Here is a 26,263-nt window from a genome sequence, read left to right on the forward strand (position 1 = left end):
GGTAGTCATAATGTTATACTTAGATGGGACTTCTTGCATGTACCACAACCAGTCCTAGACAGTGGAGGAGCAGAGCTCCAAATTGGCATAACCATTCCAACAAGCACCCATAACAAAATTAGCTCTTAGTGGTTGTTAGGCATTGAAGATATTGTTATCTCACCATCATCAATGAGACGAGTTCCAGTAGTCAGTTAAGATGCTCAGTTCAGCTTTTGTCAGTTGCAAAAAAGCTACTCAGGCTAACAAAACAAATCTACATGCCAGTGATTATCATGAGCATTTTTGGTGCCTAATGAGAACTTGAGATCACTATTTGCATCAATTGTCACAAGTAGCCACAGCTCAACCCTAAAGGCGTATGCATAGGGAGAGCCAAACCATTTCAGCAAGGGCAGCTTAGTGTCATTGATGAAGAATCATTCTCCACTACCACTACAGACAGTGCAAGGGTGAAAGAAACTGTTAAACTTCTAATATTATCTGGCTTGACTGAGGAACAACAGCCATTTGGCATCTATTTTTGAATGCTTTCTAGTTTGGAGTAGAGAAAAGACAGGCCAAGCAGCCTATGGTAAAGTGCTGTATGAACACTGGGGATCATCCACCAATTATCCAGCTGGACAGTGGAGAATGTGTGAGGAAGTGAAGAAGATGCTGCAAAAGGACATCATTAAATGTTCAAGGCATCCTTAGCCCTCTTCTGTGGTCCTTGTGAGAAATAAGTATGGCACATGGCATTTCCGCTTTGTCTACCTGTGACTGAGCAATGATAGTTTGGTAGCAGCACAGAGGGAGTTTCGACACTTTTATAATTTAAGACGTCATGATGCCATTCCTTCGAAATGTGTGATAAAATGTTGAATTAATAACTTTGAAGAGACTGGGTCTGCCCTCAAGAAGAAACCAACAGGACAACTAAGATGTGTGTGTTCTCCAGTGCACATTGATGTTGTATGTGAGTCTGTCTTACGGAGACCACAGCATTCAACTTGTAAGCAAGCAGCAGTGGTTGGAATGTCCTGGGAGAGTGTTCGCAGAATTCTTTATCTTGATTTAAAATCTCATCCTTACAAACTACAGATGGTGCAACAATTGAAGGACAACAATTACCAGTTATGATTAGGATTCTGTCAACAAATGATAACAAAAATAGACAATGACAATGAATTTCTAAACAAGTTGTGAATGTCAGATGAGGCACAGGTTATGTGAATAAACAGAACTACCACTGCTGGGCAAACACAAATCCTAACGATGTTCATGAGTGCCCTTTACACTCTAGTAAAGTAACAGTGTGGTGTGGTGTGGCATTTCATCACATGGGATTATCGGACCATATGTTTTCACAAATGAACAGGGGAACACAATAACTGCCAATGCCGATCGTTATGTGGAGATGTTATGATCTGTTGTTACACCTGCATTGAACAACTTTGTAAACATTTAAGAAGCCTGATTTCAATAGGACTAAGTGACATCATACATGTGCAAGAATTGTTTGGTAACCATGTGATCTCACAATTTGGTAACATTCCCTGGACCCCTAGTTCACCAGATTTATCCATTTGTAATTTTTTCTTGTGGCGCTACCTCAAGAGTAAAGTCAACATGACTTGACCAAGAACCCTGGATGAGTTAAAACAGAGAATTCAGGATGCAATTCACAGTATCCCAGCTGAGATGTTGCAGCGGCCAATGAGGAATCTCAACAGCAGATTTCACAAATGTATTCGTACAGGAGGATGCCATCTAAAGGATGTAATTTTTAAAAACTGATAAATACCATCAGTGTTTCGTAAATGGCAACGTTGTAAGGTTTCAATTACTATGGGTGCAATTTCTTTCCTTCATGACTTCTAGTTTTATTGGATTGTGAAATGTTCCTCTTTTTCTGTGTCACCCTGTACTTTGAGCAATTCATAAAAGACTTACGTATGAAGGCATGTCCCTCACAAGAATTACTGCAGAGAGACTAAAAATTTTCTTGGCACAAGGCACAAGAAAGATCTTTCCTTGTACTTAAAGAGGAGCTAACGTCTTCTTCAGTTCTAGCATTGTATGCACATATTTCCAAGATAGAACTATGCATTGGAGCTAGCAGTTTTGTAATAGGGACAGTTCTTGTACAAATTTAGGAAGTTGATAGCTTATGCTTCCAGAGTGCTCCCCAAGACTGAAGTGAACTGCTTCATAGCTGAGAAAGAGTGCCTTGCAGTTGTTTGGACCCTCAGCAAGTTTTGGCCATATTTATTTGGCAAACCATTCACCGTAGTGGTGGACCATTATTCCTTATGTTGACTGACTAGCCTGAAGAATCCACTGGGTCAACTAGCGAGATGGACATTGAAGCTTCAGGAAAATGACATCACAGTGGTATACAAAAGTGAATGCAAACCCAAGGATGCAGGCTGGCTTTCAAGAAATCCTTCAACAGAACACAACAATGTGGATGAAATCTCAGAGCCGGCCGCTGGTGGCCGAGCGGTTCTGGCGCTACAGTCTGGAACCGCGCAACCGCTACGGTCGCAGGTTCGAATCCTGCCTCGGGCATGGATGTGTGTGTTGTCCTTAGGTTAGTTAGGTTTAAGTAGTTCTAAGTTCTAGGGGACTTATGACCTCAGCAGTTGAGTCCCATAGTGCTCAGAGCCATTTGAACCATGAAATCTCAGTCATCAATGCATTAAATGACAGTGATTATGAACAGAGGGAATCCAGCTCTGCCAAAAACCATAGGAGCCTGAACATGAAGAAATCAACCAAACAAAAATGCTGGTTAATTACCAGAGCATTGCATAAGAGGGACTATGTCCAGTGGGGTGGAAATGACTGCTCATCAACCCAACTCATCTATGACTGCTGTTCTTAATTATTTCCATGATGCCCTAACCCTGGATTATCAGGAATTCATGAAGAATTAGAGAGAATCAGATGTAAGTATCACTGGACAGGTCTCTAGTGATCCTATGTGAGCCTCTGTAAGGAATACCAGTGATGAAAGCACATGATACAGTTACCTCTGGTGAGTCTGGTACCAACTCCACCTGCAGCAGTGCCATTCCACTGAACTGGAACTGACATCTTGGGCAGATTCCAAAAGCTGACAGACAGCTTTTGGTGGATAATACTGTGCACTGACTACATCATCCACCTTGCTGTCATAAAACTGTACCAGCTGCCAAAGCTCCAGAAATTTCAAAGTTCCTTGAACAACACCCCTTTTTTAAGTACAGCACATGCTGCATGATTACCTCTAATCACAGAAAAGTTTTCCAGTTTAGACTAATATCAGAGGTAATTTCACACTGCAACATCATCCACAGGATGAAACCTGCATATCATCCAAGACAAATGGCTTCACAGAATGCTTTAACAAGACACAGGCAAGTATGCTCTTGATATACACTGATACTGAAAAGAGAGACTTCTGTTGTGACATTTGCATACAACATAGTGAAGCAATATTCTACGTGCTTCATACCATTTGTTCTGCTCAACAATCACAAGGCCAAAATGAACATGAATACTGTTTGCATTTGAAGTGTATGATATTCAGTATGACTATGTGAAACACCACATCACCAGGATGAATGAAGCAACTCGCTCACATACAGACCCTCGTGGCCCTTGAAGAAGACTGAGGACACTACAACACCAAGGACCAGCCAGTTAGATGCAGCCTAGGAGACTTGGTTTTGACTTTTTATTCTTGTGCATAAAAATTACTAAAGCACTACTTGCATTTATATACGAGGGCAGTTCAATAAGTAATGCAACACATTTTTTTTCTCGGACAATTTTGGTTGAAAAAACCGGAAATTTCTTGTGGAATATTTTCAAACATTTCCGCTTCGTCTCGTATAGTTTCATTGACTTCCGACAGGTGGAAGCGCTTTACGGAGCTGTTAAAATGGCGTCTGTAACGGATGTGCGTTGCAAACAACGGGCAGTGATCGAGTTTCTTTTGGCGGAAAACCAGGGCATCTCAGATATTCATAGGCGCTTGCAGAATGTCTACGGTGATCTGGCAGTGGACAAAAGCACGGTGAGTCGTTGGGCAAAGCGTGTGTCATCATCGCCACAAGGTCAAGCAAGACTGTCTGATCTCCCGCGTGCGGGCCGGCCGTGCACAGCTGTGACTCCTGCAATGGCGGAGCGTGCGAACACACTCGTTCGAGATGATCAACGGATCACCATCAAACAACTCAGTGCTCAACTTGACATCTCTGTTGGTAGTGCTGTCACAATTGTTCACCAGTTGGGATATTCAAAGGTTTGTTCCCGCTGGGTTCCTCGTTGTCTAACCGAACACCATAAAGAGCAAAGGAGAACCATCTGTGCGGAATTGCTTGCTCGTCATGTGGCTGAGGGTGACAATTTCTTGTCAAAGATTGTTACAGGCGATGAAACATGGGTTCATCACTTCGAACCTGAAACAAAACGGCAATCAATGGAGTGGCGCCACACCCACTCCTCTACCAAGAAAAAGTTTAAAGCCATACCCTCAGCCGGTAAAGTCATGGTTACAGTCTTCTGGGACGCTAAAGGGGTTATTCTGTTCAATGTCCTTCCCCATGGTCAAACGATCAACTCTGAAGTGTATTGTGCTACTCTTCAGAAATTGAAGAAACGACTTCAGCGTGTTCGTAGGCACAAAAATCAGAACGAACTTCTCCTTCTTGATGACAACGCAAGACCTCACACAAGTCTTCGCACCTGAGAGGAGCTCACAAAACTTCAGTGGACTGTTCTTCCTCATGCACCCTACAGCCCCGATCTCGCACCGTCGGATATCCATATGTTTGGCCCAATGAAGGACGCAATCCGTGGGACGCACTACGCGGATGATGAAGAAGTTATTGATGCAGTACAACGTTGGCTCTGACATCGACCAGTGGAATGGTACCGTGCAGGCATACAGGCCCTCATTTCAAGGTGGCGTAAGGCCATAGCATTGAATGGAGATTACGTTGAAAAATAGTGTTGTGTAGCTAAAAGATTGGGGAATAACCTGGTGTATTTCAATGCTGAATAAACCACCCCTGTTTCAGAAAAAAAATGTGTTGCATTACTTATTGAACTGCCCTCGTTGCATCCTTCAATGACTATCAGCTCTCATACTTGAAGTTGAGAATTATAACCATTCGTCAAAAAGACAAAAATGCAGAGATGTCATCCACGTCCTCCATATGAAGTCCTACTATAGTCCAGAGGTGTGGATCGATGATGAGAGGTTCAACGAAACTGAAGACTCAATAAACAATCACAGAGCTTCCATGGGAGCGGCTAACTTCGATTCTCATCATAGTGAAGGGGATGTAACAACATGACTGGAATATAAGGATATGCCAGTGCCTTTGCACAGAGGACCATAGTCTAGAATTAAATCCAGGATGTTGTAATTGACTCAACTGAAAACGTCTGAAACAGTCAGTCACTACTTCTCCAGTAGAGAGAGCAAATCTTGAGCTGTGGCACATTCGGTGTGGCATAGTGGTTAGTGTCATCCTCTGCTTAGGTCTGCCATTCCAAACCCAACCAACAACAATTATTTGTTGTTTAGAATTATCTTCTTAAACTATAATCTGTATATATTCTGGAATATCTGATGTTTGCATAAATAACAATAGTATGAAGTATTTATTGTTTGTATAAATAGTTGTACTCTCTGTTCAGAAGGTCATTTCTGTTCCATATGTACATTGGTGTCAGTAATAAACATGCTTTCAGTACTGAGTGTTGAACTTAATTGATGAGCCTGCCTTCAGATTAGGACTTGATTTTGATTTACACACATCAAAAAAAGTTTTGCATCACCCCAGTTCCCAGAATTCCTGAAGATAGATGTTGATTGTGGATACTATAGCACAGACACAGTCCCTTTGACTGTTCAGAGATGTCAGTAAACCTGCTCAAAGATGTAAACAACCGTGCATGAGCAGTGCCTATTAGACGGAAGGGGTCCGGTGAGCCGATCAGTTCCAGTCATTCCACCAGGAAGGAGGTACAAGGCTCATGTTGTCTGTAGTTCAGCCATGCCTAAGCAGTCAATACCGCAGTTTGATCACATTTGCTGTCAACAAGGGAAGTGTCCTGGCACCTCAGAGTGAACCAAAGTGATGTTGTTCAGACATGGATGAGATACAGAGAGACAGGAACTGTTGATGACATGCCTCGCTCATGCTGCCCAAGGGCTACTACTACAGTGGATGACCACTACCTATGTATTATGGTTCAGAGGAACCCTAATAGCAACACCACCATGTTGAATAATACTTTTCGTGCAGCCACATGTAGCTTGTCATGTTGAGATGGCTCCAGTTGTTATTTACTAGGGGTCTGATTCTTGAAGCTGAAAATCTAACATCAGGTCCTTCCAGTTGGTTTGAACTAAATAAATTTAAGATTGTTGTTGTAGAACTTTCCACTGATTTTCTCACATTTTAGCATATCATAGAGTATTTTGATTTTTCACATTAAATTACATTGTTCACATTTATTATACAAAAATATGCCTGATCACATCAGAGGCAAGCTTACGACTTGTGATGTTCGCCTGCTTTGTTTCTTCGTTGATAGTCCTTGGTGTCAATGTACTGTATTGTTATACTGGCTGAAAAAGAGGGGAAGGGGGGTCAGAAGTTCAACACTGACTACTGTAAATGATGTAGCTGACTGTTGCACAGTTGTGTTTGAAAGTTCTGTACTTTCACTGTTCACAACACCCCAATATTACACAGCTATATGGCCAGTTCACTGTTGGTAAATTTCAATAAGCATCATTAATACGTTGCAGGCAAACATCCACACACTGCTACAACAGTTTGCTGTTGAACATCAATGAGCAGTAAAAACATAACCACACTGTTCACAGTTCCTTAGAATAATAAGGTACGTGTGACACTATTTCTCAAATAAATTGCACAGAAACTGTCATTGTTTTAACACATGGCCTATTTGTGTTACACTAATTCCACTGTTAAGTTACTGTATTATTGTTATTCTGATACAGACTTCCTGTCTGAAAATCGGCAATGGACTGACTGTCTCAGGACCAAAAATCAGGCTTTTATATATCCTCACAATAATAGGTACTGAAACTATGTTTAATTTACAGAAATTAAAATTAAAATATAACTCATTCAATTAACTGAACACATCAAAAAATTCTTTCTCATTAACAGTTCCTTCTGTCACAAAGGTTAGGCTGAATTATTTGTTTAAATAATGAAATTAACAGATATTGTTATGCAAATAATACTTTTAACCCGGTAATTATTTTGGAATTAATTAAGGTCTGAATTTGCTAATATGTTTTTGAATAGAGCCACATAAATACTTTAAGAATCCTTGTAGTTCTTCTTCTAAATGTTTATAATTAGTACAGAATTTATATTTGTTTATAAGTCAACAATAGTCACAAAACAATTGCTGATTTCACCCTATAACCAAAGATATTAACTAGGAATAGTCAAAATAAATTAGGAAATTGATTACATACACAAAACTAAGGACAAAATTAGATTTGATGCTATATTTCTTAAGACTGAGGGCCAACCTTTCTCTGTTATGAAAACTCTAATTATACTCATGCATGTTAATGATAATTAGTCAAAAATGAAAAAAATGAATTTAACGAGGCAGGAGGCAAAACAAGAGAGGAAGTAAAGAGATCCCAGGTTGCTTCATCACAGACTCTCTCACTTTGCGTAAATATGAATATTCCAAAGGGTTTACAGTTTTTCGTAACAAATGAATTCCTGCTAGTGTTCTTTATATTATTAATTTTGATTATTATTTTGTAAATGCATCTAGAAATAAACATGGTAAACAGTACAGGATTTGCGTAATTAATAATAGAAATCCCGGGTTCGATTCCCGGCGGGGTCAGGGATTTTCTCTGCCTCGTGATGGCTGGGTGTTGTGTGATGTCCTTAGGTTAGTTAGGTTTAAGTAGTTCTAAGTTCTAGGGGACTGATGACCATAGATGTTAAGTCCCATAGTGCTCAGAGCCATTTGAACCATTTTTGAATAATAGAAATTTTAAGTGTCAAAATAATTAATAAATTCAAATGTTTCTAAAAAATAAATTTAACTGTACATTCAGAACTAGTACTTATCAATTGTAGCATTGAAACTAAAATATTTTATGAAGTAATTCCTTTTCATAAATTTTACATCATACTGTATATAATATTTGTTGACAGGTTTCAGAAAAGCAATGGAGATAATATTGACCTGTCCAAAATTTGAAAACAACTACTATAGAGGAAAAGTAAATGCTAGAGAAGCATGTGCCGTTACAGCCTCCACTTTGTGGTTATATTAAAATAATGAAAATTTTGTTCCATGTATCAAATCAATCAATCAGTTCTACTGCCAAGACCATGACATCATTGCAATTTTGTAACCATCACTGAGGCACTTTCTCAGAATTCCTGATTACAATCTTTTTCTTATATCTTCCACTACAAGAAATAGAGATTTTCTGAAAAACTCTTGACATCAATCTTGATTCCAGTTCACCTTATTGAGTTTTTGCATTATCCGACAGATGTACATCAGCCAAGAACATGAATTTATGTGATCTTCTAGTTAGAGTTATTCATCATTTAGATATGCTGCTCTTGTATTTGCCACATTTGCAGGTAAAATTATTGGAGATAAAGTCCAACTGTTATGCAAAAACAGTGTTTTGCATAACATGTAGCCCTTGTATCCACCAATCCTTATTAGGGATTGTCATAATTCACTGAATGAGATAGAGTATCATTTACTTTCCATTTTATACGATTCACATGAGTGGTCATTTATCATTTCATATTGGCATCAGTATAAACAGCTTCCATGGTTCATCAGTTATACTGTACTTAAATAATGCTTTGGGTTTCTTCTACACATGGAAATGACCCACGCTTATTTAATATAATGAAGATTTACTTGTTTCAGAATACCATGAACTTTTTAGCTATTGGTCTTTTTCTGTTTAGTGTGTACAGAATTCTCAGAAAGGAGTCATTTATAAATGACCTAGTAATTAGTAAACCAAAGTAGATACTCATCTTTTTATGTTTCCAATGAAATGTGGCAGTCATTGTCTAGGCTGTATGAAAAGTCACTCATATCAGTATAGAAAGAAAAGACACTATTGTTGAATAGTCATTTTTTGATTTATTTCACATGCCTCATTGCCCTGTATCAGTTGTATTTCAGAAACAGTTGTCACAGTAAAAAACTTCACCCTTTTTTGTCTTCATAAGTTTTGAAAGTTGTATCAAAACTGTAATTTTAACCACAACATGCTTTCATCCACACAAAGAACTTTATTCATGTGGAATTTCAGATAAATGAAAACACATGCTAAGTGCAAACTGCTTATAGACACATGTCAACTATGATGTGTCTCATTCCAATGTAACATACGAACTAACTCCTTGGTGTACACGTGGTAATATTTATAACATAGCTTTGCCACTAGAATAGTCTAGAAATTTCTTTATCAAATTAATTATGGTAATGATATCCAGTTTTAAAATTGGTGAAAAACAAAGTAAAAATGGTTAGAAAATTTGAGAATTAAAATAAATATAAAAGATATTCAATGTAGTCCTGAGTTAAAAATCAGAACTTCAAAAATATTCGACATGAAAAACATTTGTTTAAATTTGACAAAATTCCATTTTTTTACTAAATGAAATAGCTTATGGTAAAGTTGCATAACTTATATAAATTTTGAAATTTTCTGAGTACTCACGGCATTTGTTACAAATTGTATGAATGATGTGAAAGCAATTTACATCTTTTACAGATACATGTTCTCTGCTGAATTACTTTTCCAATTACTTTTAAAGTGAAGTCAATAATATGACCATATTTTCGTGGATCTATGTTTGCACATCATAGCCCACAAAAATAGTTTTAAAATTTATAAGCCAAGACAGAAAGTGTATAGCTCAAAAATACATCAGTATATATCTTACTTACATAAAGACCATGAATCATGTACTTTACAACCAAGATTGGAACTGATTCTACGCAACTGAAAGTGGTACTGTGATATTTACTTCATTCAATAATCCTTAATATTGGTTTGATACAACATGCACATTACATCATGGTAACTCCATCTTTCTAGTGTCAGACAAGCCAATTGATACTGACAAACCACAGTGTCATCTTGGCTATTGGCATCATTTGTGTGCAGTATGAAGAGGCATAAGATCAACATACAGCATTCCTTGCTGTACCTGGAAGGGGACCTCTTTTATGTAGGGTCAGGTGTCATACAAGTATTTCTGATTTTCTCTGTGTTTCTGATTTTGCAATCGACTTGGTGAAATATTTGTCTACAGATAACTTTAGTCTCTTCAGAATGTTGGAGCTACAAACAGTCTTCTGCATTTTCTGAACTATGACATTCATGAGAGACATCCAATCCCAGCTGAATGTACTCCTGAGAAAATGCATGTGGGTTAGGAGTACAGTGTCACAGTAACGTTGACTGGTGTGTGTACACATTCAAAGATTTGGAGGTGATCATGCAACATTATTCCTTTGCACACCATCACATCTGGACCACCAAAAGTATCATATTTGACAAGGTACCTGTCCACTTTATGTCTTCTCTTGTCTCATCATATGGGGGTACATCCAGAATTACCTCACAAACTCACAGTGGCATTGTGACTGCATGGGGCCATCATTTTACCTGACAACCAGTACATTGTGTTTACCCACACATTGGCACCACTGTTTGTGATAGTGCCTACAGTGGGGTTGTATGCTCTTGTCAGATGAGAGCAAATTCAGTCTAGGTAGTAATTTTGGATACACTGCTATATGGAGGGACGTGGAACATTTATTGCACCCAAGAACAATGTTAAAAGTGATCATTTTCATGGTTCAGGTGTAATGGTGTGGGGAGGCATATATTGCATTGGTATTCTGACCTCCAAATCTTTGAAAACGATACACCCACTGGTCATTTTAACTGTAACACTGTACCCGTTCCCATGCGTGTCTTTTCATGGGTACATGTTCCCCTGACTTCATTTTTATGGATGACAATTTGTGATTGCATTCAATAGTGCTGGTGGAAGGACAGTTGGAGTGAGGTAATTTTCAGTGAATGGACTGACCTGCTTGCTCCCCAGACTTAAATTCCATTGAGTATGTTTGCAAGATTTCTGGGAAACATATTACAGTTTGTGCACATGCACCAATGACCATCCAGGAGTTGTTGACTGAGCTGGTGGAGGAGTGGAATGCCTTACACTAAGAACTTCTTACCAACCTTGTGACCAGCATGGGAGTGTGTTGCCGAGCATGTCATCCATGGTGATCACACCCATTATTCAATCTCTCCAGCCATTTGTAATGTCCACAGAACCATAATAAATTTTGGTGACTTGAATGTAATTATTGACACTGAATATAAGGCTCATGTCTGTTCATCTGTTTGCATATTTCTTTCAGCTACTTTCTGTACTATACTGTAGAAGTTCTTTCTATGTATGATCAAAGTTTCTTCAAGCTACATTACATGGCAGTGACACATCATGTGAGACTTAGTTCTGACCTTAAGTTTTACACACCAAAGTATGATAGCCTTAAACAAATCATTATACTGAAGTCCATATAATGTTTGAAAGTTATAGTGTACCAAAAAGATGATATAATATCTCCATGCTCTTATCTGAAAAAAGTGAATATTACATTACCTCTCATGATGCTCTGGAATGCTTCTATATCAGGTCATTCTACAGTCAGTAGGAACTAGCTCAGTAGTTTAATCCTTAGTTGTTAATGTTGTTGGCTGGTGATGCACATGCTCAGTGTTAGATCCTTAATAAGCGCATCTGGCTTTTCCATTTTAAAATTATCTGGAAAGTAATCGTACTCCTTGAGGCTACCTGAGGAGCTATTAACATCAGGTACACCCAAGAATTCAGCATGCAAGCAATGCTCCTGCTTAGGTACCTTAGCAGTCTCCCCGACAACCATGCCAGGTTGTCTCAACTAGAGGAGGATTAAGAGGAGGAAACTGCAAAACTGCCTCGCTTAAATGACCATACAGTCACATTGTATATGGCTTGATTTAATATTCCTCAACAACATAAATCATAAACAAAACAGATTTTCAATAGTATTTAATTATTTTTGCTATGCTAAAGATATAATATTATTTTTATCTGGTACAAACTGTCAGTATATGGAGGGAGACAGAAAATATCAGATTTTTGCACTCAGGTTGCTACATAATTTTGACTTATTTAATTTTATAATAAAAAAAGCCCTTGACATATGCATGTTGATAGAAATATTTTAATACATTTATAATCTCATTATGGAAACATGGAAAATATTCCCAAGGAAAGTAACAGAGACCTTCTGTACAATTTTAATATAAAAGAATTTGTCTTTCAAATGGGAATTACATCACAAATCAATCAGTTCCATCTGCACATGCAGAGGGGTGCTTTTGACTGAAATGGAAAATGATCTCAAAAATATCTCAAAAACAGTTGTAAGATTGGCAACTGCTCAAAATCTTTAGAAAACTGTCTTGCAGTTCTTTCAAGACCACAATGATTTCTTGAAACCTTGTGTTTTCTTGGATGCCTGCAAGTTTGGAAAATGGATGCTGGTTTTTTTTCCTCAGAATTTGTTTCTTCTGTGATGCAATTTCCTTTTTAAATGCATCCCCATCAAATCAGGCATAAGCTGTTTCACTATGGGCAATGTACAGCAAGTCCATTTACAATGCAAAGTCAGCAATCCATTCCAGATGTTCTAATTTTCATTCCTGTTCCCCTTTCACCTACATAAATTCAACAAGAGTTAATTTGAGATCAAGAAGTCATGGCAGGCATTCCCCTTGACTTAATCAAAGCCTTTTTGCAGTAATATATAGTTTCCATACTCCTTGTCCAATTCCATCAAAAACTGCTGCAACTGAAAGTGGAATAATACATGCGACATCAGAAAATTTACTGTTTGTTCCACCAATTTCATCATGTGCTGCATACCTTAAAATTTAACACAAGATACTTCTTGATGTGCAGTATAATGAATCCCATCTGTCAGTCTTTGTAATTTTTTGTCTTTCATTGTCAACTAAATCTTTAAATTTTTCCGTCTTGGTGTTGTAATTTTGTTCCATAGCAAATTTGTGGCATCCGTCAGTTATGTGATTGTATATGATATAATAGATATTCAGAATTTGTATCTTTGTCTTCTGTCATTGCCATTCATCATTATAAGCTGCTGTTGATAGATTGCTAGACTGTTTCTTTCTAATTATAAGAAACCATGCAAAAAACCTTGGCTTACTAAAGGAATAAAAATATCTTGTAACCACAAGAGGGCACTGTATCTAACAACAAGAAAGAGTAATGACCCAGAAACAGCCAAATATTATAAAAACTGCTGTGCTCTATTAAGAAAGGTTATTAAAAAGTCCAGAAGCATGTGCATCATGTCTGAGATTAATGCCTCTGATAACAAAATCAAAACAATTTGGAATATTATTACAAGGGAGACAGGGCAACCAAGAGTACAAGATGATGGTATTACCATCAAAGTGAATGGAAACTTGACAAACAACAAGCCGGAAGTCGAAAATATTTTGAATAATAATTTTTAAATGTTGTAGAGAAAATAGGATCTAAATGTTCATTAGAAGAAGCAAGGCAGTAAATGGAAGAGGCCTTACCCACACAATTTGATACAATTGAAATTCCACCCAACTCTCCTTCTGAAATTAGGAAGATAATAAACTCTCTCAAGAATAAAAGCTCACATGGAATTGATGGCATTTCCAGCAGGATAATAAAAGGTTGTTCCCAAGAAATAAGTGGGATTCTTAGCCACATATGTAATAGCTCTCTGAAGCAGTGTATTTTCCAAGATAGACTGAAGTATGCCATTGTTAAACCACTGCATAAAAAAGGGGGTATATTTGATGTCAACAACTACCGCCCAATCTCTCTTCTGACTCTCTGATCCAAAATTCTTGAAAAAATAATGTATTGTACAGTAGCTTAACACCTCTGTAAAAATAAAGTTTTAACAAAATGTCAGTTTGGTTTCCAGAAAGGTTTTTCAACAAAAAATGCTATATGTACTTTCACTAATGAAATATTAAATGCTCTGAGTAACTGTAAGTCACCCGTTGGGATTTTTTGTGATCTCTCAAAGGCTTTTGATTGTGTAAATCATGGAATACTTCTAGATAAACTCAAGTACTGTGATATGAATGGGACAGTGCTCAAATTTTTAAATCATACCTAACTGGAAGAGTGCAGAAAGTTGAAATAAGCAGTTCACATAATATGCAAAAAAACTGGTGATTTCTCAAACTGGGGAATAATCAAGAATGGGGTGCCACAAGGTTCAGTCTTGGGTCCTCTGCTGTTCTTAATATATATTAATGACTTGTCATTCTGTATTTACGAAGATGCAAAGCTGGTACTTTTTGCCGATGATAAAAGTATAGGTATTATGCCCAACAGACAAGAATGAAATTGTAAATGATGTTTTTCAGAAAATCATTAAGTGGTTCTCTGCAAATGGGCTCTCATTAAACTTTGACAAAACACAGTACATACAGTTCCACACAGTAAATGGAATGTCTCCATTAATAAATATAGGCTTCGATCAGAAATCGGTAGCTAAGGTAGAATATTCAAAATTTCTAGGTGTATGCACTGATGCGGTGTCAAACTGGAAAAAAACACAATGAAGATCTGCTGAAACGTTTGAGTTCAGCTACTTATGTTAATAGGGTCATTGCAAATTTTGGCAATACACACCTCAGTAAATTAGCTTACCATGCCTATTTTCGAATGGTATCATATTCTGGGGGTAGCTCATCATTGAGTAAAAGAGTGTTCATTGCACAAAAGCGTGTAATCAGAATAATTGCTGGAGCTCATCCAAGATCATCCTGCAGACACTTATTTAAAGAGCTAGAGATCTTCACTGTAGTCTCACAGTATATATATTCACTTATGAAATTTGTTTTTAACAATCCAAACGAATTCAAAAGTAATAGCAGTGTACATGGCTACAACACTAGGAGAAAGGATGATCTTCACTACTCAAGGCTAAATCTAACTTTGGCTCAGAATGGGGTAAATTATGCTGCCACGAAAGTCTTTGGTCACTTATCTAATAGCATCAGAAGTCTGACAGATAGCCATATAGCATTTAAAAGGAAATTGTAAGAATTTCTGAATGGCAACTCCTTCTACTCATTAGATGAATGTTTGGATATAATTTACCCAACACCCACCAAAAAAAAAAAAAAAATTAAGTGTCATTTAATATTTTGTGTAATGTAATATCTTGTATAGACACCTTTTATTAACCTGACACGTTCCACATCATTACGAAGTGTCGTATTCATGATCTATGGAACAAGTACTAATCTAATCTAATCTGTGGAAACACTCACTGGATCTGGTAACATATTTTATGCCATAAACAAACTGGAAAAGTTAAACAGCACTGACACCATGATTCTGCCGAATTGAACAATGTCATGCAACCAAAGAACGCCTTGCCACAATGCTGAATAAATGTTGCACTGTAACGAGTACTTCTGAGGGGTACTGAGTAAAGCCCATACAGTTGGAGCCTCAGCCTGCAAATGGTCCACACATCACTCACATGCTTTTTTACATGCTATGGCTGACCCTGATTTACATGAATAGAATGTGCAACTGATGTGCAGCCCACTGAACTCTAAAAGCTTGCACCATGTTTTAGTTACCTTCCTATTAAAAAGAAAATAAAAAAGAGTACTAGAAAGATAAGGAGTGTGGGGTGCTTGTACTGTGTTCTCAAAATAGAACTTGCAGCATGACTCCATTATTTACTGTTTTAAAGTACCACCGAACAGAGTGATTTTGGACAGTTTTGTCGTTATTTTCACCATATCTTGCATAGCTTTTGTTAGATTGCATTGTATTTTATGTGTGTGGTAGGGTATAAAAAAATATCCTAAAAATAAAAAATCTGTGTGTACCTATATTTGCCTTAGATAGACAAATAGTGTCCAAAATCACCCTATGGATTTGGGAGATTTTGGACACATATGTTTTTGAAATCTCTGTCCAAAGTTACATCTACATCTCCATTCTGCAAACCACCGTGAGGTACATGGCAGAGTTTACGTCCCATTGTACTAGTTATTAGGGTTTCTTCCTGTTCCATTCACTTATGGAGTGCAGGAAGAATGATTGTTTCAATGCCTCTGTGCATGCAGTAATTATTCTAATCTTATCCTCACGATCCCTGTTTGAGTGACATATAGGGGATTGTAGTACATCACTAGAGTAATCATTTAAAACCAGTTCTTTAAATTTTGTTAATAGACTATCCCAGGATATTTTATGTCTGTCTTCAAGAGTCTGCCATTTCTGTTCCTTCAGTACATCAGTGACACTCTTCCCTGGATTAAATAATCATGTGACCATTCGTGCTGCCCTTCTTTGCATATGTTCAATATCCCCTGTTAGTCCTATCTGGTATCATCCCCACACACTTGTGCACTATTCTAAGATGAGTCACACGAGTGAATTGTAAGCAGTCTCTTTAGTAGACTGATTGAGCTTCCCCAGTATTCTACCAATAAACCAAAGTCTACCACTTGCTTTACTCATGACTGAACCTATGTGTTCATTCCATTTCATATCCCTACGAAGTGCTACAACCAGGTATTTGTATAACTTGCCAATTCCAACAGTGACTCATAGATATTATAGTCAGATACTACACATTTCTGTTTTGTGAAGCGCAGAATTTTACATTTTTGAACATTTAGAGCAAGTTTACAAGCTCAGCACCATGTTGAAATCTTATCAAATCTGACTTAAAAGTTTATGCAGCTTCTCTCAATATACTGCATTACTTCATTACAGATAACTGCATAATCTGCAAAAAGCCTGATTTTACTATTAACACTGTCTGCAAAGTCATTAATATACAACATGAACAGCAAGGGTCCCAACACACTTCCCTGGGGCACACCCAAATTTACATCTACATCTGACGATGACTCTCCATCCAAGATAACATGCTGTCTCCTCCCTACCAAAACATTCTCAGTCCAGTCACATATTTCGCTTGATACCCCATATGATAATACTTTTGACAATAGGCATAGGTGCAGTACTGAGTCAAATGCTTTTTGGAAATCAAGAAACACTGCATCTACCTAGTTGCCTTGATCCAAAGCTTTCAGTATGTCATGTGAGAAAAATGCGAGCTGGGTTTCACATAATCAGTATTTTTGAAAAGGATGCTGGTTGGCATTGAGAGGTCATTCTGTTCAAGATACCTCATTATGTTTAAGCTCAGAATATCTTCTAAGATTCTGCAGCAAATTGATGTCAAGGATGTTGGATAGTAGTTTTGTGGACCACTTCTACTACCCATCTTGTAGACGGGTGTGATCTGCGGCTTTTTCCAAGAACTGGGCATGGGTTTCTGTTTGAGGGATCTACAAAAGATTATAGCAAGAAGAGGGACTAACTCGGCCACAAATTCAGTATAGAACGTGAAAGGGGTTCCATTGGCCCCTGGAGCTTTATTCAGTTTTAATGATTTCAGCTGTTTCACAACATCATTGACACTAATTCTTATTTCATTCATCTTTCCAGTGGTACAAGGATTAAATTGGGGCAAGTCTCCTAGGTTTTCCTTTGTGAAGGAAATTTGAAAACAGAATTAAGTATTTTAGCTTTTCTTTGCTACCCTCAATTTCAGTTCCTGTCTCATTTTCTAGGGACTGGACACTAACTTTGGTACCACTAATAGCCTTTGCATATGACCAGTATTTCTTTGGATTTTGTGAAAGGCCATTTGACAATATTCTGCTATGGTAATTATGGAATGCATCACACATTGCTCTCTTGATAGCCAAACACATTTTATTCAGCATCTTTCTATCTGTAGCCCTACACTTTGTTTTACACCTATTATGCAGCAGTCTCTCTTTCCTTAGAAGTTTCTTTACAGTGACTGTATACCATGAAAGTTCCCTCTTAATATGAATTGTTCTACTGAGTACATATCTATCCAGTGTGTTGTCAACTATTCTTTTAAACTGGGGTCACAGTTTCTGTACATGCTCCTGACCCATGCTGAAAGTTTAAGGTTTCTCACTGAGTTAAGACATTACTGATTTTGTATCTAGTTTACTTAACGTATATATCTTTCTGCTTGTTTTAATTGTCCTTTGTACTTTGGTAATCATTGTCATCACAACTGCGTTCTGGTCACTGATATCAGTTTAATGTGGACATCCTCAAAGAGGTCAGATCTAAAGTATATTCTAAAGTATATTCAGACAAAAATTGATGGTTTTTTTCCTTTTTTTAATTATACATTCTTCCTATGCAATTTTAATGACTTTTAACACATGTTAAGGTTGTGCATCATTATAAATAACTGATAAGGATTGAGATAATTAATTTTGTACATTAAAAGTTAATATTTATTTTCCAACAAATTAAATTTGCAAATTTTTAAAGTTGTAAATTGAAATATTAGAGACGGAAACAAAACAAAGTAATGCTATGAAAAGATCAAAATCAGTTTTCTTTCTCAACATTCAAAATTAAGTTGCAGACCATTCCAAAATTGTCCATTTATTTATGATGGTCTACAAGTCCAAAGCACATCTTCTCCAAAAATAAAGATCCCTCTGTTCCCAAGTGGATGTAGGAAGTACTCACAAAACTTCATCTTTCTTGTGTTGTGTCTTCATCAGGGACATTAGGAAACATATACATGTTTCTACAGTTCCTTTGTGGACACAAAAATTTCACATACGCTTCTGTTGCACCACTATTTGTGGGCACTCCGACATTCTGCCTGGCTATTTATAATCTCCAACAAGAAAAGCCTCTTCTTTCAGCAGTAAAACTTTGTTGGATGATGGGTTGTTTTCACTTTTGCTACTGCTAGAAGCACTATACTTGTTCTTGTACTGTTTTCATTTTCTTGGAAGTCACAGCCCATAATTGATATCCCAGAAGGAATGTCTTGTTTCCAGTGGTCGTAACTACCAGGCTTATTTGGAGGATAATAAACTTCTTTAAGCATTTATTCAAAACTGTGTTGCTTTGCCTCCTCATTATTAGGCAATTTCTATAAGATATGATCTGGATTAAATGGGATTAGGCTTTTGGGGTGAAATACACTCTTTATGTTTTCAGTAGAATTTTCTGGGATCTTAGTAAGTGTCTGCTTAAGGAGAAATGGAAAAGCATTTGGAAATGGTCCCACAAGTGCACTTCTTGAAATATTGTTCCACTCACACTCTTCGATAACATATAAAGAAACATGACTGTATAAGTTGTCCCCAATCGCCACTGTAAGCCCATTTTGCTTCTCCAAAGAGCGCAAGTGACTGTAAGAAATCAGTCTTCAGATGTCAGTAGAACCAACCATCCACTCATATTCCTACTGAAATTTGTATCATGAAGGTCACTTTCTTTCCACGTGCCCCACATATGCTCAGAACTATAAAGGACATAAGGAGGTGTAAAGAACATAAGGAGGAAGCAATATCAGCACTTGTTGCTATCATTATCGAAACACTAGATTTTGATGACTCCATCACCTTTTCAGCATTCGTACTCCATCATTTTGTAATTGTCTGCTGCTTGCATTGATCATCCGTATTCGTTTTATAATAGTTAATTAAGTTGGTAGGCAGGAGATTTTCCAACATTGGCTTTGATATTGAAGAAATATATCTTAACTGTCTCTTTGTTCACTTCTGTTTTAGCTTTTTTCATATTCTTACTTAAGAGCATGGAGGTGTCTTCTGAATGGCACTTGAAAAATAAGTGCAGCCATTTCTCTCCTGGTCAATTTTTAGAAACGATCTTATCTTTTTGGACAGATTTATCAAGATAGCCTTTCATTAAATATGCAGTGTGCAGCCTGGAAGATACCTTGCTTCAACATTCCTTCTTCTTTCTCATTTAGTATTGGTTGTCCTCCTAAGTTTCTGGATATAGTTCACACACCTTATTTTATAGGGTCGATCAGTATACCATACAAATCACATGCTTTCCTATTAGATAATTTGCCCCACTGAATATCATGAACAGCTTTATAAAAAAGTTGTGGCTCATAATTACACCATCCTGTAATGCCTTTCCTGCTTTTATGCATTCCCAGCATTGTCCGAAATCACCCCACACAGTACACAATTTTGTAAAAACCATTGTTATTTTATAACTGTACGTGAAAAACTCAACAAACTTTTACAGGAATTGTCTCAGTGGTGTAGGCTACTGAGCTCACTGACGGTTGCAGTTATAATACTCTTCCACAGGCCACAACAATAGAAAGTTGCCACTTGATGATACTGTGTGAACTTTCAACAATGAAACTGTTCATTAGATATTTACCTATATTAACAATTGACCCAAAATAAAAGACCCAGAAAGTGATAAATACAATATCACACTTAAAATAACTGCCATATGGAAATGAAAATGAGCAGCAGTTAATTGCTATGCTGTGGAAAAGAGCAAATAAACCATACTGTCAAAAATCCCCTCAATCTCTGAAATCACTCCATTTGACTGTATCATCATGTCCTCCATATACAGTCACCTATGGGGCTATGATTCAGTTAACTTGTTTTCTTTCTCTCTTATTCATTACTTGAACTTTAAGTGTTCAGATAAATTATGCATATATTCTGATTTTTTTATTGTTGCAGATGATTCAATTGATTCAGGTCTGGAAACTGAGTCACCAGATCGGTTTGCAACATACATTATGATTGATACAAATGAACATTTTGAAGTTCTCTTGACACCATCTTCTATTGAGATCCTTCACAATCTTTTGGAAGCATTCACCCATAGTCCATCATCAATGTCTAATGGAAGACTATTTGAACTAGAAGGTCCACTCACTTTATATAACTACTTGGGTCCCAAATCAACTGTGCAGTTGGTAACAAAGACAGAGGTGGGTGCCTAAAACAGTATAGTAAGACATTTAATAAATAAAAAGAGATTTACTAGTAATCTGTAAGTATTAATTGAAATGTAATATGTCCAGTGTCATGATCAATTGTAAGTGGTAACTGTTGTGTGATTTTTGTTTAAGAAGTATTATGTAGTAAGAAGTGATTTTATATGGTTGCTGCAATAGTTGAGGGTGTACACAATGAAAAAATCTGTTGAAAATTTTCATTGATGGAACAATAAAATATTTTTATTGAATAACGCTGACTTGTTCATTCATAATTATAAGGCCAAAATAAAATTAATTATTTGTATACAAGTACATACACATAAACAGTGGAAATCTTTCTTCTCATGCTCCACTGTCTATTTGCTTTTCAAAATGAAAATTTATATTTGCTTCTCTGTTTGAACAGAACTATTTTATAAAAGTTATGACAGTAATAACATGCATAATGATAGTGACGCTCTAGCAGCACACAATTGTTGTGTTATTAAATTATGACATAGTCATTGACACATAGGTCCAACTGCAGAAAAATTAATAAAATAAAAGATCATGAAACATATAATTTGCTTAACAAACTCTGTGTTAATTCTGTTTCGATCTAAATACATAGTCCAGCCATAGCCTGTAAATTACACTAGTGTTAAAGAAGAAATGTGGTCAGACAGTGGACACAGTTTACGTTCTGAAGCAAGTATTTGTGAATACAATGGATAAACTAATTTTTCACTTTTACCAGACAACACCAGATGGGAAAGACAAGGTACTGATGACAGCAGCCTATGATAAATCAGACTCACTTCCCAGTAGCCCTGCATCAACCACAGGCTTTGGGGATTTTAGTCAACATGAATCAGATGCAGATATGGAAAGGTAAGTGAGTTTGATTGCAGATGTGGAGAGTGATACTATTGTGTTTCACATGAAACTGGCATATGTCATCTCTTACTTATATGTTGTTGTTGTTGTGGTCTTCAGTCCTGAGACTGGTTTGATGCAGCTCTCCATGCTACTCTATCCTGTGCAAGCTTCTTCATCTCCCAGTACCTACTGCAACCTACATCCTTCTGAATCTGCTTAGTGTATTCATCTCTTGGTCTCCCCCTACGATTTTTACCCTCCACGCTGCCCTCCAATACTAAATTAGTGATCCCTTGATGCCTCAGAACATGTCCTACCAACCGATCCCTTCTTCTGGTCAAGTTGTACCACAAACTCCTCTTCTCCCCAATGCTATTCAGTACCTCCTCATTAGTTATGTGATCTACCCATCTAATCTTCAGCATTCTTCTGTAGCACCACATTTCGAAAGCTTCTATTCTCTTCTTGTCCAAACTATTTACCGTCCATGTTTCACTTCCATACATGGCTACACTCCATACAAATACTTTCAGAAATGACTTCCTGACATTTAAATCTATACTCGATGTTAACAAATTTCTCTTCTTCAGAAACGCTTTCCTTGCCATTGCCAGTCTACATTTTATATCCTCTCTACTTCGACCATCATCAGTTATTTTGCTCCCCAAATAGCAAAACTCCTTTACTACTTTAAATGTCTCATTTCCTAATCTAATACCCTCAGCGTCACCCGACTTAATTCGACTACATTCCATTATCTTCGTTTTGCTTTTGTTGATGTTCATCTTATATCCTCCCTTCAAGACACCATCCATTCCGTTCATCTGCTCAATGAGTAAAATTGGAGGGACAGTGCCAACCACAGGTGCTCAAATTAACCTAAGAATAATACATATTTGATCACATACTTAGATAATGGTGACGAAGCACTAATGTCATGGCTATACAGAAAAAATGTACTTGTATATTCTTTATTGCACTATTGTTATTCATGTTGTGACATTATTGGTTGTTTCACAAAAATACAACCTCACAACTAATTTAGGGAAGTCACTGATATTGGTTGCAATTATTTTATGTAGCAGAATTAACCTATGTTACGCACTAATTGTAGGTGCATGCATTTCATTCTGTGAGTAACCTTCTGAACTCATTGTGATTTGACTTGTGTGAAATAGGTATGTAATAGGCATTGCAAAAGAAGGTTTCATGCAGCAGTACAGTGTGATGAAAGCATACAGCAGTGATAGAATCCTTGAAGAAGTAAAATTTTTGAACAGATAATTATTGTTAAATGCAGAATGTGTATTTTGAGCAACATGACTGCAAGTACCATAAATGAGTCGTCAATTTAAGATAGGAAATATTGATATACAGTGTCAGCAGTCTGAAGATCATGCTCCATGCAATAATGTAGACAAAACCTTGAAGAATTGGTGACTGAACTGATTAGAGTGAATTGACATATATCTATGAGGTATCATGTGCAATTTCTAAATGTAGAATATGTAATAAATGAATAATGTGGTATAAGAACGATCATCCTCATCCTCAAAATTTTGATGGTCCTAATCAAAACAGTCTCCTTTGGATGTGATATACTTATCCCAGCATTTCTGCCAGTCTGCTAAGACATACTAGAAGCCATATCTTGAAAGATCCTTCAGAATCATCTGTACTGCTTCGGATGATGGGATATGCCACCCACAAAGATGTTTCTTCATTTTAGGGAATGTAAAAAAGTCACACTGGTAAATGTGAACTACAGAGATGGTGAGGGATACACTTCAGATTGATTTTTGCTAGCTATTTAGTAACAACATTTGCAGTGTGAAGCTGTACAATATAACTATACGGCATACAGCCAGTTTTATGGATATGTGGTCCTTATCACCTGATATGGTTTTGTAAAGTTTTCAGGACATCCCTGCAGTATTGTCTAGTTGTTGTTTGTGTAGAAACAACATACTGATAAACCATTCCATGAATATCAAAAAATGAGGTGAACATAACTTCTCCAGCAGAAACAGCCACTTCTGTTATTTTTGGACTTGTTAATGAAGGAGATTTCTGCGCAGACCTTTGCTGTTTGCTCTCAGGATCAAAATGATGCAGTGAAGTTTCAACATCAGTGATTACCTTTGAAAGTGACTATGGATCTTATTCTGACATCAACTTCATCTGCACACAAATCTTCATGTGAATGTTCTTTCATTTGGAAATCTGCAGTCTCGCAACCCACTGTGCATAAGCATATCTCATACATAAATTTTCTATCACCAACTTGTCGATTATTTCAGACTGTGTTAATAACTTTATTTGTTGATCTTGTCTCACAAAGACAGCTGCAGTACTGACAGTTTCTTCCATAAGAGCAGTAACTTGAACGCTGGATCGACTTTCCTTTGAAATTGATAGTCTTCCCATGTAAACATTTTAACGTGTTTTTGAGTTGTGCTGTAAGGAAGAACAGACTCTCCATAGGCCACCTGTAACATTGCATAAGTGTCAGCTCAAGATTTGTTGAGACAAAGGCAGAATTTCAAAGCTGCATATTGCTGATTGCCCGCCACCTCCATTAATGCAGTGATGGATACTGAAAATGTCTGAGCTAGCATACCTCTAGTAGGCAGGGACCAGGAGTGCCAAAACTGAAAATGGTTCATCAGGTTTGTTACATGTTAAGCTGACAGGATATAATAAGGTAAAGCTTAAGCCTGAAAAATTTTAACCATAAAGAAATTATGATCATTCTCTTTCGAACAGCCCACATAATTCTGTGTGATAATGGTCATTCCCATGGAGCGCATTTTGTACGGGAACAAATTTTTTGCAGGTTTTTATGATATGAGACCATATTAAGTAGTGGAATAACCTCCACTGTCTTACTATACATTGAAATTTAATGGCGGAATATGAATTTTTTATTCTCTTATTTTCATTTTTTAGCCGTTCTGCTGTATTTATTGTTTTCCAGTTTACAATTTATTGATTTGAAGCCACAAGCTTCTCCCCCCCCCCCCCCCTCCCCTCCCATAGGGATGTGAGAATTATTGTTCATCCACACAAATATCCTATGATATAGAGCATGAGGAAACTATGCATCCATCCATGTATCAACAGGTATGAATACACCACAACAAGTTGGGTGCAGTTGACTAATGCGCCAGTTGTACCTGAGATGCATTTGAGAGCCGTAGAAGCTCAGAGACATATAATTGTTTAATGATAGTGGAATATAATGTGTATTTGATTGCAGCACTGCCAACAAAAATCCACCATATCTCATCCTCTCTTCTAATCCAATAGATGGCATTCCAATATATGATAATACAACTTAGTTGTTTGTTTGCTGTCAGTTTGTAGACTAGGTATACCCGCTGTGATTTCTGTCAGTTCAGCATTTTTGCACTTTGCTGGCAAACTGTGCACAAGCGATAATTGTGAATATTATGGGCATAAACAATTACTGCAGTCTATTTTAAAAAAAATGAGATTTATAAATATAATCTAAGTGTAAATATGTCAGTGTTGCATTCAGTAAGGTAAAATGGTGTGATAAGTGCAGATTTCTTCTCATACTAGGGTTACAGGCAGTTGGGGTAAACTTGTACCACCTTTTACGTTAAAAAATAAATAAATAAATAAATAAAAAATACTGGGCACAAACTAAATTACACATCACAACAGAGATTGCAACATTTTATGTGTGATGTTACTGAGTGCTTTGGAAAGCAAAAATGCATACTACCTATGGCTTATTAGAGAAAAATTTCAGTTTTAATGCTGGTACCTGTCATTCAGGATAATTTTAGACCAGTCTTAAGAAACAGAATGTTCCTGTCTCCAATGCTCTGGTTAAATTTAGATTGTGCCTGAAGGATATCAAGTGTTAGTAAGAAGTAAAAACAAATAGTGTTAATTCATTACTGCAGGTTGACTTTGAAATACCAAGATATTTGTGTTGACCTGGCATTTTTCAACTTAAATCCCTGTCACCAGTAACTCTCTTTACAACCAGTACAACTAAAAGATAATCACAATCCTAAGAGCTTGTAGGAAATTGGAAAGACAACTAACTAGAAATCATAGCGGTACCAAAACTGTTAACTTTAGTTCAAAATAATATGATTATGTGAAGCAGCAACGATCTGAAAAAAAAAGTCGTAAGTGGTACAAAGACACTCAGGCCGATAAAATGTTACCCTGACTGACTGTCATTTTACACAAAAGAAACATTCATAAATCATCATGTAGTTTTTCATTCCATTACACCCACTGTTTTTTATTTCATTAGCCATATGTAACACTTGTAAATGTTGCTGTAGATTATTTAAAATGGGAGTGTATTTTGAAAATTTTTGAGTGTGGTTTTATTGAGGCAACTGCTTTG

General features: G+C 36.9%; 1 protein-coding gene across 1 annotated transcript in view; it reads left to right on the forward strand.

Moving 5' to 3' along the window:
• Window positions 1–26,263, forward strand: part of LOC126248619 (intermembrane lipid transfer protein VPS13A-like) — a 764,418-nt gene that overhangs the window by 506,242 nt on the left and 231,913 nt on the right. The window contains exons 38-39 of the mRNA XM_049949782.1: window positions 20,750–21,003; window positions 21,749–21,882. Of these exons, the coding sequence (XP_049805739.1) occupies window positions 20,750–21,003; window positions 21,749–21,882 (388 nt within the window). The remainder of the gene's footprint in view (window positions 1–20,749; window positions 21,004–21,748; window positions 21,883–26,263) is intronic.

This window comes from Schistocerca nitens, chromosome 3 (assembly GCF_023898315.1).
Source record: "Schistocerca nitens isolate TAMUIC-IGC-003100 chromosome 3, iqSchNite1.1, whole genome shotgun sequence".
Classification (NCBI taxonomy): Eukaryota; Metazoa; Arthropoda; class Insecta; order Orthoptera; family Acrididae; genus Schistocerca; species Schistocerca nitens.